Source organism: Oncorhynchus keta, chromosome 28, assembly GCF_023373465.1.
Source record: "Oncorhynchus keta strain PuntledgeMale-10-30-2019 chromosome 28, Oket_V2, whole genome shotgun sequence".
In the NCBI taxonomy this organism is placed as follows: domain Eukaryota; kingdom Metazoa; phylum Chordata; class Actinopteri; order Salmoniformes; family Salmonidae; genus Oncorhynchus; species Oncorhynchus keta.
The window spans coordinates 29,560,667-29,574,889 of record NC_068448.1 but is presented as its reverse complement, the minus strand read 5'-3'; the positions used below and the strand labels follow the sequence as shown (position 1 = coordinate 29,574,889).

Sequence of the window (14,223 nt, the reverse complement as noted above, 5' to 3'; positions counted from 1 at the left end):
GGTCTACCTACACCCGTTGTATTCGGCGCACGTTTTTTTTTATTTTTATTTTTATTTCACCTTTATTTAACCAGGTAGGCTAGTTGAGAACAAGTTCTCATTTGCAACTGCGACCTGGCCAAGATAAAGCATAGCAGTGTGAACAGACAACAGAGTTACACATGGAGTAAACAATTAGCAAGTCAATAACACAGTAGAAAAAAATGGGCAATCTATATACAATGTGTGCAAAAGGCATGAGGAGGTAGGCGAATAATACAATTTTGCAGATTAACACTGGAGTGATAAATGATCAGATGGGCATGTACAGGTAGAGATATTGGTGATATTGGTGTGCAAAAGAGCAGAAAAGTAAATAAATAAAAACAGTATAAAAACAGTATGGGAATGAGGCAGGTGAAAAAGGGTGAGCTATTTACCTATAGACTATGTACAGCTGCAGCGATCGGTTAGCTGCTCGGATAGCTGATGTTTGAAGTTAGTGAGGGAGATAAAAGTCTCCAACTTCAGCGATTTTTGCAATTCGTTCCAGTCACAGGCAGCAGAGTACTGGAACGAAAGGCGGCCAAATGAGGTGTTGGCTTTAGGGATGATCAGTGAGATACACCTGCTGGAGCGCGTGCTACGGATGGGTGTTGCCATCGTGACCAGTGAACTGAGATAAGGCGGAGCTTTACCTAGCATGGACTTGTAAATGACCTGGAGCCAGTGGGTCTGGCGACGAATATGTAGTGAGGGCCAGCCGACTAGAGCATACAAGTCGCAGTGGTGGGTGGTATAAGGTGCTTTAGTGACAAAACGGATGGCACTGTGATAGACTGCATCCAGTTTGCTGAGTAGAGTGTTGGAAGCCATTTTGTAGATGACATCGCCGAAGTCGAGGATCGGTAGGATAGTCAGTTTTACTAGGGTAAGCTTGGCAGCGTGAGTGAAGGAGGCTTTGTTGCGGAATAGAAAGCCGACTCTGGATTTGATTTTTGATTGGAGATGTTTGATGTGAGTCTGGAAGGAGAGTTTGCAGTCTAGCCAGACACCTAGGTACTTATAGATGTCCACATATTCAAGGTTGGAACCATCCAGGGTGGTGATGCTAGTCGGGCATGCGGGTGCAGGCAGCGATCGGTTGAAAAGCATGCATTTGGTTTTACTCGCGTTTAAGAGCAGTTGGAGGCCACGGAAGGAGTGCTGTATGGCATTGAAGCTCGTGACAAATAAACTTTGATTTGACTCTATTACATAAAAGGTTTTCTGATGAGTGTTTTGCATTGCTCTGTGCCTAGTCTTGTGGAAACATGGTTAGGTGAACACCTGTAATTGCTATTTGAAGCGCTGAAAATATCATACCGATGTCAGGGCAGACTGGAGGGCTAAATGCACAGTATTAGCTCAAGACGTTATAAAAACTACATTCAAAGGTTTGTTTATTAAATTAAGTCAAATGTCATGTTATATCCATGTAGGTAACAATGACACAATGGTAATTACATTTATAACAAAGCTTTTCAATTGTCCAAATAGGCCTACACATTTCTTTGCTACCAAATGTACTCACTCAAGTAATTGATTACTAACGTCCATTTGGATATCTGGATAGATATCCCTACCACCATCTCAGATTTTGCAAAATGGGTTAGAAACATAAGATTAGCATTCCTGAAACATTCTTTTGTTAAAATATAATTTGATCTGAGAAAATTAAGCAAATTGGTTGAACAAAACATTTTCATATTCATTTATAGAATTCATATAATCTTCAATAAATATAGTACCTAACATCTGATTTGGACCATAATTCTTCCTAACAATGAGTATCGCATGAGAAATCCAATAAAATTATCAAAATCCACCCATGGATCCCCCACACCTCAATCCCAACCCAACAACCAGTATACCGTATTAGTTCTCTGTCTCTCAAGTAGTATGGTGGTGTGGCTTGGAGTATTGCTTCTTCATCCTATGTAATGTATTCCCTGTGAATCTGGTGATGCTTTTTTTTCTTCTCCCTTTTATAGAGAAATAATCCTTTGAAGTTGCTTGCATTATTTTCCATAAATGAAGTACGAAGTTCGCCCACTAGATGACGCTGTTCCTGCTATTGCCACACCTTTTTATAAATTGTGCTGGTCTCTAGTTTTTATTAAATGGATCACAACATTTTCTTAGCAACTTTGGTGAAAATAAATTGTGTGGCCAGTTCTCCATGAAAGCAATTCAGTTTGTCATCTCATCATGACATCCATGATGTTATCATCTTCTGCCATAACTCTGTTCTTGGCTTAAATTTTATCGTCCACTTTCACAATCCACAGTTACAACCGTTTAGGTGCTAAGGGCCGAATGATTGTTTTAAAACTCGTCATGTCAAAAAAAATTGGTGAACTTAAGTGCAAGTATGAAATGTTACTTGTTCTTTATCCCGCTGTCATAAATCGTTTTATGATCATCGGCCCAAAAAACTCCCTTGGAATCAAGACCATCTCAGACAATGTTTTATGTCCACAGCTTGTTAAGCACATGGGGTGTTCGTCTGTAGCATCTGGATGGCGCAGGAAAACATATGCATACGCATCTGTTTCTGCAAACGGCAGAGAAAAATATGAATCTCTCCCCTGGATGAGGTTAATCAAAACCGCCGACTCATAGCTCATTTTCGAGTGAGTCTCTCTTGCCCCCACGCCGCTTCCTAAACTGAGTTGAAAGGATAGTTGTGTTTTTGGGTGGGAGGGAGGGAGGGGGTGGACAAAACCCTAACTGAGCCACTATGCAAACAGAACTTTGTGTGTACCATTTTTCTTTGTCCTAGCAAGCCCCAGTCCGATCCAGTCACTGTTAAGCCCACTTTAAACAATGAACTACATCTGCAGCACTGGAGAACAAGAGATGTTTTTTTTTGCCAAAACACAGATTGGATTAAAAAGTGCCCGCTTCATTTGCTATGAGTGCCTTGTTGGAAGGCGGCAGTGTATAAAAAGTATATTTCACATCAAAACACCCATTAAACAAATCATAAACTCTGCTTTATAGCTATAGTGTTGATCTTAAATTTTCCACAGAGAGACGTAGAAGCCCTGTTGTTCCCAGGCCATATGGGAAATTGGGAAATTGTTTTCAGGTCCGGAGCGTGTGATTAAGAACACATGTTGGAGCTGCCGAGCTACTTATCGTTTGCAGTTAGCGGCTTTCTGGGTTTCTCCCCTCGCCGCTCAAAGTGCGCCACTCTTGGCAATTATACCTCTCAACGCGGAAATGTGCATTTAACCCGAAACACATGCCGACTTCTGTTTCATCAGCTGCTAAGTAAACAGTTCTTAAAGTTTGGAAACCGCTGAATTGCAATGTATATGGCACCCCAACACAAACTGACTGGGGATGTCATTATACAAGTGAGAGATTGCGCACACACACTCACACACACACACACACACACATATTATATATTTCTGCCTACAAACCTCAGAGGGCCTAGCAAAATGTACTCTGTGGGTATTTACTCTATAATCATGACTTATTTTGAAAATGATCACCTAGCTACATCATACCACTACTGTTAAATGCCTCGGTGAAGAATGAATAGGCTTCAGGGTAATTCGTCTCCAATGTTAACAGGAGGGGTATCCCCCTATTTTGGTCCCATTATCATTACAAATCTACCAGTTAACTGTGTTTGCTCCGCTGTCTCAATTCAGTGATAGTTCTCTTTATTAGTGGCTGCACATAGAAGATTAAGAAACTGCTGTTCTGTACCAGAAGAAGCACTCTGGCACTGGGAAAGTAGAATAAATAGACTGAAATCAATTGCGCCCGTGTTTTCCCTGGAAAACGCTCCTCGGGGATTTCTTTTGAAGCTAATTCTACCATAAATATACATGCATTACAAGGAAAAAGACAACACAGTCGGCTGGTGGAGTAACTGTGAATTAATTTGCCTTTAGACATTTTGAAACAAGGCTTGTTAAGATCCTATCTGTTGCTAATGGTCCGTAGGCATTTTATCTTCATTTATTTCACGCATTGCCATCCATGGAGGAGTTGTTAGATTTTTTCTCTCTCTTTTGCTCGTAATATATTTTTCTGGAACCACTTAGTTAAGCAGCAGAAAGGGGCTGACCCCTATCACACCCAAGCAACCACTCAAGACAGATTAGGAACACAGCTATTACACCAGTTAAGAGGAAACTGTATAGCGCTTAACAGCACTGGTCATAGATCAAAGTCTCCGTTCTTAAGCCAGAGTACGCAAAGTGATTATAGGGGCAGTTATAATCATATGAATAGAATTAGAAGATTCAATTATGTGCATGTAATGCTTACTATGCTGCTATAATGCTTTCTGTACATTACTTTATTATGAACATGGTGTCATGCCACACTTGACAAAGGAAATGACCACATGGCTATTTCTGAAATCACAATGTCAACATGACATAACACCTTATGTTCAGTTAGCATGGTGTATAATGCCAGCTGACATATGTCATGTTGCCATGAATAAGCGTGGTTATAATGCAGGAATATTATGTCTGCGGACAAAACTACCATACAGTTGCGTCAACCTTCGCTGTAGTGCACAACGTAGGGAATAGGGTGCCATTTGGGTTGTATCCACAGTTTTAAGTAGGCGTCATGACTGTGAAGCGTTTCCCTGTTTCTTAGGTAAGAGTTTTACGTCTTGGAAGTCTAGAAGAAGCCTCAGCCTGTGGAGCAATAAAAAAAAATATTTCCAAAGGTAAAATGAGAGAGAAGCACATTCCAACCTTATTGTGTGGGGGGGCCTTGGGGAGACCTGGGATTGAGATGCTTCTAATAAGGTGAAACATGAATGTCTTCACCAAGGCTCCGACCGATGCACACCCAGGACGGTTTTGGGGCTTTATGTATCAAGCGTCTTCGAGTAAGATTGCTGATTTTAGGATCAGTATTGCCTTTTAGATCACAATTCATAAGATTTCATGGGACAGGGGGCACCTGATCCTAGATCAGCACTCCTACTCTGAGAAGCTTGATACATACAGCCCCTGATGTTCCCTGGAAAACACCGCACCCTCCCTCCCTCCGATGTAAATGAGTCTGATCCCTCTCAGATGTGATTCAATTAACTTCTCTTAGATGTAATTACAATTGAAAGAGACCAAGTTATCCGTCTCACCGTGATAGGGTGTCTCAGCTTCCTAACTAGCTGCTTCTAGTGAGTCTGGAGTTCTTAATTACAGTTTTTTAGTATTATTTTATCCTGCTTTCCCCACTTTGTTTTTCTCCTTTTCTCTGGTCCCATCCATATACCGCCCTTCTCCCCTTCAGAAACCAAAAGGATAGGGGTGCAGGTCTGTTCGGTTAGACTACCAAGGGTCCAAAAGCACCTGCTTGTCCAGGTGAATATGGGCTGGTTTTAAGAGTATTTTCCCAGTTGAGGAGTGTCCATTACAAATGCTAAAGTGTATTTGTCTTTAACCAAATGTGGATTTTCGCTAAGACAGTGATAGCTAAAAGCAATTCGGTTCACGCTGGCTATTGCAGTTGCATAGAAGGACTGAAATGTCATAGAAACAAACAAAATCGACGCTATTGGCTACATGTTCACATATTGTGTCTTTCTTTTGACGAATGACTTCATACGTCTGCTTGGAACAGAAATACAATGGATGGATTTTTTTTTTAAATTATTTGCTATTCAAATATTGCCAGAGGCCACTACAATTAGCCGTCATTCCCTGTCGCAATTCATGCCATGCCAGGCTGTGTGTGATAACACTCACCTTTGATAAAAGAAGAAAAATAGCTGTCAACTTATGGTTGCCTTATGAATGCCCCTATTGTTCAGGATAAGGTTCATTATCCAAAACTGCCATCCTGCCCTAATCCATTTTGGGAAATATGGAAAACTATGTAAAAATTGGAATGATCCACAGTCAAGTGAAACCCAATTTTTTTCTGCACGACTTTTGACTAGGGCCCATAGGGCTCTGATCAAGAATAGTGCACTATATAGGGAGTAGGGTGCCAGTTGGGAAAATACCACTACCTTTTTGTGACGATCCTGTCTACAAAGATTAACTTTAGTCCAGAGGCTTGTTGTTTGCTCCCACCCCTCTCCCGTCACATGGGGACTTGTATGTAGACTCACAAGCTGTTGTGATATGATTACACACCAGCTTGTGTGGCATTAGGCATTTGCTCTGTTTGTTTACATCGCTGCCCTCTCAACCATTCTCTCGTTTGAAAGTGTTATCCTGTTAGGTCGCATGAACAAATGAAGATCACAGAGATGTAGCAACATGCTTGACGAAAGTAGCTTTCTGTCCTATTTTAATGTTGCTTATGGACCTAGACTGTACTGTATGCTCCCTGACCCATGGTATGTGATAGTTTATCTTCCCTCTTCTTCCAATAGGCATCCTCTTCAACCAACCGCATCCTGGATACCCAGACCATCGGCGATCTGAAAGCTGAAATAGGGTCATTGAAGGGCTTGCTTCTCGGCAGGTAATAACTCAAACACTGTGGTTTTGTTTAAAATGGCACCCTGTCCCCTATCTAGTGCACTACTGGCGAAAGGTAGTAGGACTTGCCTTGTTAAATAAAATAAAAAATATATAGGGAATCGTTATCGAAGCTCATCCTGCTACCTTCCTCCGCAGCGCCTTCAGCTCTACCCTGTTTGGCACTGTCTGTCTGTCACAGCATGAAAATGGATTCTGTTTTGTAATAGTCATTAGCATGCATGATTATGTACTCAGTGCCGCTAATGAGGCTCAAAGCAACAGTTTACGTCGGAAAAATCAGCCAGATGAAAATTGCCTCAGAACTGTCAGGTTGTACATGTTTTGTTTTCCTGTGTACATCCTAATAAGCCTTTAAGTATTTTGATTCACTCTCCTTTGCCTGACTTTCACAATAAGTTTTGCGTAAGGGGTTAATCAGCGAAGAAAAACACAGAACCACCATCTGTCGCCAAACTTGTTCTCTCTCTTTCCCTATTTTCAAATGACCTGATTAGGCAGTAAACATTCTGTATTCCTTTAGTGCAGATCCCTTTTAAGGCGTAACCATTTCTTTTTGATCTTGAAAGAATTAATGAATATAATTTAATATCTTGGCCAATCTTTAGCAGGTGTGGAGAACATCTGGCTGTTGAAAAAAGCACTACCTATTTTTCTCTTATTTATTTATATATACACACACTAAGGCCAGCATCCCGGAGTCGCCTCTTCACTGTTGACGACTGGTATTTTTCGGGTACTATTTAATGAAGTGTCTGTTTCTCAAATTAGACACTCAATGTACTTGGCGTCTTGCTCAGTTGTGCACCAGGGCCTCCCACACGTTATTTTATGTTTAGAGCCTGTTTGCGCTGTTCTGTGAAGGGAGTAGTACACAGCGTTGTACGAGATCTTCAGTTTCTTGGCAATTTCTCGCATGGAATAGCCTGTAATCGAACCCACAAATGCTGATGCTCCTGATACTCAACTAGTCTAAAGAAGTACAGTTTTATTGCTTCTTTAATCAGAATGACAGTTTTCAGCTGTGCTAACATAATTGCAATAGGGTTTTCTAATGATCAATTAGCCTTTTAAAATGATAAACTTGGATTAGCTAACACAGCGTGCCATTGTAACACAGGAGTGATGGTTGCTGATAATGGTCCACTGTACACCTATTTAGATATTCCATTTAAAATCTGCCGTGTCCAGCAATAATAGTCATTTACAACATTAACAATGTCTACACTGTATTTCTGATCAATTTGATGTTATTTTAATGGACTAAAAATGTTATTTTCTTTCAAAAACAATAACATTTCTAAGTTAACCTAAACTTTTGAACGGTAGTGTATATGTGTTCCCACTATGGGAAACAGTGATCTTTCCAGTGTACAAGTTTTTGATTGTGATGACAACATTTTGATTTGGATGACATGATGTGTGTTGAACGAATATCCCTGCCTTCTATCTCTCTCCAGGAGGCAGTTCCCCGCATCACCATCCGTCCCAAAGATTCCCTCCTGGCAGATGCCCCTGAAGCCGGCCACCATCTCCACCAGCTCTCCTTCCATCAACCACACCAACAGCAGCAGCGACATCTCTCCCGTCAGCAACGAGTCGGCTTCCTCCTCCCCCATCAAAGATGGCCACCACAGCCCCCAAGACGCCCTGGGAGGTCCCGACGGAGCCCACGGCCTCAACGGAGAGAATGGCGTGGGGCTGGGAGGAGGAGCCACACTGCCCCCCCTGGACCTTAAGGATCAGGTCCGCATGGAGGTGCAGGGTGAGGAGGAGAAGAAAGAGGAGGATGTGAAGGAAGAAGAGGAAGATGACGTGAGCCATGTGGAGGAGGAGGAGCATCTGAGCGTGCCAGCGGAGGATCGTCGAGGGGGGGACGGACAGATCAACGAACAGGTGGACAAGCTGAGGAGGCCCGAGGGGGCCAGCAACGAGAGCGAGGTGGATTAGACCAGACCGTGAGCACAAAGCACAACAAAACCCCTTTTTCCTTATGGTTCTCATTTCATTTGAAGGTCCTGTTTCAGTCTGGTCCCATTTGACCATCCTTTCTGTAACTGTACTGTTTTGCCTCTGTTATATAGTGAACAATCTCAATTATGAGCGAAGGTTTGAGAAACATAGCAACAAAAAAAATGTTAATATTGGTGTGTCTGGCCCTTGTAAGCACCTGGCTTTCATCAATTTACTTTTCATCATTCAAACAAAACGATTGCATGCCTGGGAAAGTAATGTGAAGTTTCAGCAGGATGGGGGAGATAAGAGCAATATTCAATACAAATTACTATCCAAAATTATTTGCAATCCTGCTTTCTCTTATTCCTTGTGTGGCACTTGGTACTGTCAATTTTCATGACTGACAATAATCACCTGGTGTAGTGAGCTTGGTTTCCAATGTATCTGAGCTAATTTGAAGAATCATTTGAGGGTGTTTCCCAAATGGCACCATATTCCCTATGTAGGATGTGTTCCAAATGGCACCCTATTCCCTATGTGGGTTGTGTCCCAAATGACACCCTATTCTCTATGTTTCGACAAGGGTCTGTAGAACTTTGGTCAAAAGTATTGCACTATATAGGGAATAGGTTGCCATTTGGTACTCAGCCTGAGTAATCTGTTCTGGACACCAAAGAAATTGTATGCTCCCCTATATTCTTCAGTTCTATGTACAGAGTCAGACGGCTTGTCCCCCTGTACTCGTCTCAAAGTCACCCCAGAGATCACTGAAAATATTACTGGGACTGCGTCTGAAACAGAACCCTATTCCCTATCCGATTCACTACTTTTGACCAATAGTAGGGCACTCCATAGGGAATAGGGTGCCATATCAGACGCAGCCTGTCAACAGAGCCGAGGGAGAGGACAAGCAGCGTTAGGCTAGGGCAGCGTTAGGCTAGTGCAACATTTAGGATCTTTCATGTGTCCCCTCACATTGGTGTCAGTCTGTCAATAATTCAGAAAGGCCAGGAGGTGGCATTTGGGCTGAAATAAAAGCCTTGAAATTTGAGATTAGAACACGATGACGGGTTTTGTTCCACGAGCGTTCAAGAGCGCTGAAAGGAAGGGAAGATAAATGTGTTTTTTTACCTCTTTCTAAAGGGGCTGCCTCGTGCATTCTGTCACTCTGTATGTGGTGAGAGAGATCCCAGCCTGCCTCTTCAGCTGCATCTCAGTCTCCAGCAGGGCTAGCTGAATTGGTTTATGAAGTATGTTAATAATCAAATGATCAACAAATAACAGATGTATTAGTTCATGCAGCTTGAAATGTCAAGGAGGCTAAAAGCGGAAATCTAATCGTGAAAGCCCTGTTGTATTATATTTTATTTCATGACAAACCCTCCGGTCCAAATTATATAGGCCTCCTACAGTGAGTAATCTTTTACGCTAAAACAGCGCCAATATTTTGTAATTAAACCGTATAAAACAATGGATGTCGCCATGGATGTTGTGGCAGGTGGGAATCTAGCTCTGAAGGCAGAGGTGGGGGCGGGAGGGGGAACTGAAAGTAATGTATGAATACTTACATTATTAAATTACTCACTCGCCAGCTGATGAGATAGAGAAAAAAAGGTCCACGAGTGAAAATGAGGGTATCAGCTCTCTTGTGGTATTTTGACTTGCATCAAAGGGCCTTCAAAGTAACACAATAACGGTAGAGGGAGGTGAACCTTTCTAAGTGGCAGCAGTCATACTCCGCAAACGCTGTGTCTATTAGAATAGAAGTAACAGGGTAGTAAAGAATCTGAAGATTGATACTGTCATGAGAGATTCTTTTGTTTGAAATTGTATTGGACATGATCTGACATTCTGATCTATGAATTTGCCTGCGAATGAAGACCACTGGCCGATAATGTGGGCAGAATTGCTAAAATGAGAGGTCCCCAAGTGTCACTCATGCCTTTTAAACTACTGCAGTTTCACTGACTGGTCCTCTATGTATAAAATGTACCCAGCTTATAATTGTGACTGTATGAGCTTCTGATATCAAACAGAAATGTATATTATTGTAATAAATTTGGTTTATCTCAAGTTACTTTAATTGCCACTTTTTTATTTAATCAATTAGGCTGTGATTCAATCTGACACTGGGGTACAGTGCCATTTTAGGGGTGTGTAACAGTACACATATTTGTACCAAACTGTTTGGTAAGGGGACTTCGGTTCGGTTCGCACCGTGAACCTGAATGAATATATTATTTTTAAAATGACACAATAATAACACTAGGCCTATAGGCTATGCCTACACTGCGTTGTATGTCTGATTCTTGAGTAAATCTGAGCTGAGAAAAAAAAAACACATTTCAGGCTATTCCGTTAAAACAACTAGAATTTATGTGCAGGTTGTAAGCAAATCATTCTAATCGTAATTGCCGCATTTCAAACTGTCTATTTGTGAGACCCAGCAGAGAACTAGTTCTGTACGATCATGGCGAGTGGTGGGGTCAATAAACCAGAATTGGAGGATCCTCAATCATCGTTTAATCTCCAGTTTGGGAAAAAATTTGCTTCCCAGTAGATTACAATGGCGATGGACAGAGATAAATTGGATAAAATGTTAACAGTATGTCGCCACTCTCAATGAAAATTGCCTATGCATCTTTTCCACTCTGGTGCTGCTTTTGTAACCATGTGGGAGGTGGGAACTTATCAGTTGTGAAGTGGTAAATACCAGTTGGATACATTCATGTGATTTGAACTTGTTGAGAAACGCTGATTGGCTAATGGCCAACAAGCTGCATTAACCATAAACTAAAAAGATCAGCTATAATGCTTGTAAACAAATTTGAGTTTAAAAAAACAGATTGCTTTGTTGTTTCATTTAACTGCTGAAAATGCTGTTATAGAGGCCATTTCCTTAGTAGATTACGTCAGAGGTCAACATGTGGGAGAAGTGGGTTCTTAGGATGAAAGGAGAGTTTCCCACTTTAAATGACCAGTTTGAGGACCATTCAAGTGGTTTTTCCAAGCCAAATGGTAAATTCACACTTGGTTACAAACGCACCATGACACTGCCTCCTTTAGTCCAGATGCGCACGTTTGACTCAAAGGCGGCATGTCTGGAGCACGGTACATCTCCCACTCGGTGGTAACGTGATGGGCTGTCACTGTTAAGTAAACATAACACAGGGTGCATTGGTCAATTCATTGCAAAACTCGGCTTTGGTTTGCTCATATAGAGCGGATAAAACCGGTTTGCTGAAATTGGCGCAAAAGGGAAGTTTATATCATGGCTTGAGCACTTTCACAATGTGCCGAAACCCCCTATTCTCAACCACCGAGAATGGGCACATATCCGCGGCAATTAAACAAAGCCTGTAAAATATATAAACATAGCCTACATATCGATCTTGTAATGCAGAGGGGAGACGATGTTGTGTAGTTTCTTTGCGTTTCCATCTTGCTCCAGTATACTGCGGTGATGTTGGCGTAAATGTATCAACACATTTGAGGTGTTGGCAGATGCAGAGAGGCCCAACAATCCTCTCACAACAGACAATGCTAGGAACATTGTGAATACTGAACATTGAATGGCATTTAATTTTCACACTGTACCGAAACCGAACAGTGACCACAAAACCGCAATACATACCGAACCGTTACACCCCTACACCCTTGTCATATAAAATGTCATTTCCAATTGAGCCGACATCTGTGAATGAGTTAACGTTGCCTTTAAAAGCCGCATTGTCTACAAGGGCGATCAAATTGAATCCCGGCCCCAGTCGTAAGTCTTTGTAACAAAGACATTGCTATATTAATTCAAACAAACACGTTAGCATGTTTTTGTTTTTCTGCTGCTCATTATGAAAAATACTATTTTGGTCTTGGGGGTGTGTGGTTTGATGTGAGTGTGTTATGTTCGCATTTCGTACCCTGGCAGTTACTGTAGCAACAACATAGCCACTACCACTTCCTCGGAATAGTCAGAATTAAGATAATCAAGAAATCTGTAATTAAATGATGCATGAGATAACGAGCAGGATTATAGTTCCAGTGCTTTGGACAAATCACGATTTCGCAGTTGTTAGAATCTTTCGAATTTCGAAAGGTGAGTGAACATTTGACCCATAGACTTAACTTGCAAAGAGAGAGGGTAGAACTCTTCGTTCCATCTCCAATCCGCGTTCTATCTATTATCTTAACTTGTATGGACCCAGAACTCAATTGAGCGTCTGACAAATTACGCAAGATTTTAGTTCTGGGTTAACCGAGATTAGTGCACTGCAGACAGTATCGAGTCGGGTGGTTCTGGCTGTGCTCAGGACTGATTTTGAGAACAACTTCATCATCAGCAAGCTGTCAAACTATTGTAAATAAAGCACAAGCTGCTACATGCTGTTTATCACTAGATGGCTAGCTAAATTCCATCTCTGTGTTTGTCAATGAAGTTAGCTAGTAGTAGCTAGCAGGCACATTGAGCAGGCAGACCACGTTAGCTAAATCAGTTTATGAAGTCACTGGCGAGTGGCAACGTCTGTTTCGGTTCCATTTTGTTTTTTTACAACTTTCTCTGTTACCAGAGTGGACTTCTGTCTGGCAGTGTTTCAGAGCGAATAATGTTACAAAACAGGTCGCAGAGGGACACAAGTCACTTGGGAATGGGTTTAGAATTCTGGAATATTGACAAGTGGCAGTTGGGATGCAGGTGTACATAGTCTCAATTCTCATTTTACCCAAAACAATGGCAGACTGGAGTGATCCCTGTCCAACACATCAGCAAGTGGGCCCTCCATAAAGGGCTTAGGGGCCAAGAGTTCTTTCAACATAATATTGGCGACGTGTTGTCTTATGTAAACGAGTCCGCTGCGCAGTGGGCAGGTCTGTCTTACTGTCTGGAAGCTACAATTGGAAAGGGCACAATCAGTGCAGCTGTTTCATCTCATGTTAGTGGGCAAGGTTGTAATCCAAACCCAACCCAATTATAAATGGTGACGACCTCAGTTTTAGAAGATAGTGCCTTTGACCAAAATATCCTACTTACATGTTTCAGTCAATTTTAGCACTGGAATAAATGTTTCTGAGTCATATCGATGCGTTCAGTTCCTCTAGGCTCGGTGGGATTTTCTAAATGTAAAGGTCTATTTTTATTGTGTAGCAGTGGTAAGAGTATATACAGTAGTCCATGGAAAATACCTTGCTGTGTGTTTCAGGTTTCATAGAGCAGCACACTATAAAAGCCTTTTAAAAGTAATTTACGCTCGAGACAAAATGCGCAGACTACCGTGAATGCAGTCTCTGCGAAAGTCAGGCAAAATGCCTTTAAAAGCTGTCTGGTGCGCTGCGCCTTGGATTGAATCATGGCCATGCTGAGTGGTGTTTTACTCTGTTTACAATGCAGCACATAAAATATATCATTCCTAATCAGTATTTTCTATTTGATCTCCAGAATTATTAATATACTGACTCCCCCAACAACAACAAAACGTTATTAAAAAAAATACCCATTCCTCAGGTGATACGAATATTCCAGTGCATTATCAAGTTTATGAATTTCATTTGTCAAGGTCTGAATGATCAATAGCTTTTCACATATTGATGAGGTGAAACTTCTTGGTGGCTCGATACGGCATCCCTTTGTAATCCATTAACCTCTCCCTGGAGTTCAGGCCAACCTTAGATTTATAGAGGCCTACTGTAATAAATGCGCTTGTACGTCATTTAGTGTCTTATGGGACCTGCATTGCATTCCTGGCCCAGAAAGCCCTCGTCTATCCTGGGGTGCGTC

The 14,223-nt window shown here is 41.7% G+C and overlaps 1 protein-coding gene across 1 annotated transcript in view; it reads left to right on the top strand.

The window, feature by feature from the left end:
- pex14 (peroxisomal biogenesis factor 14) overlaps positions 1-10,530 on the top strand; it is a 107,207-nt gene extending 96,677 nt beyond the window's left edge. The window contains exons 8-9 of the mRNA XM_052484220.1: positions 6,389-6,480; positions 7,958-10,530. Of these exons, the coding sequence (XP_052340180.1) occupies positions 6,389-6,480; positions 7,958-8,447 (582 nt within the window). The 3' untranslated portion in view covers positions 8,448-10,530. The remainder of the gene's footprint in view (positions 1-6,388; positions 6,481-7,957) is intronic.
- The last annotated feature ends 3,693 nt before the right edge of the window (positions 10,531-14,223 follow it).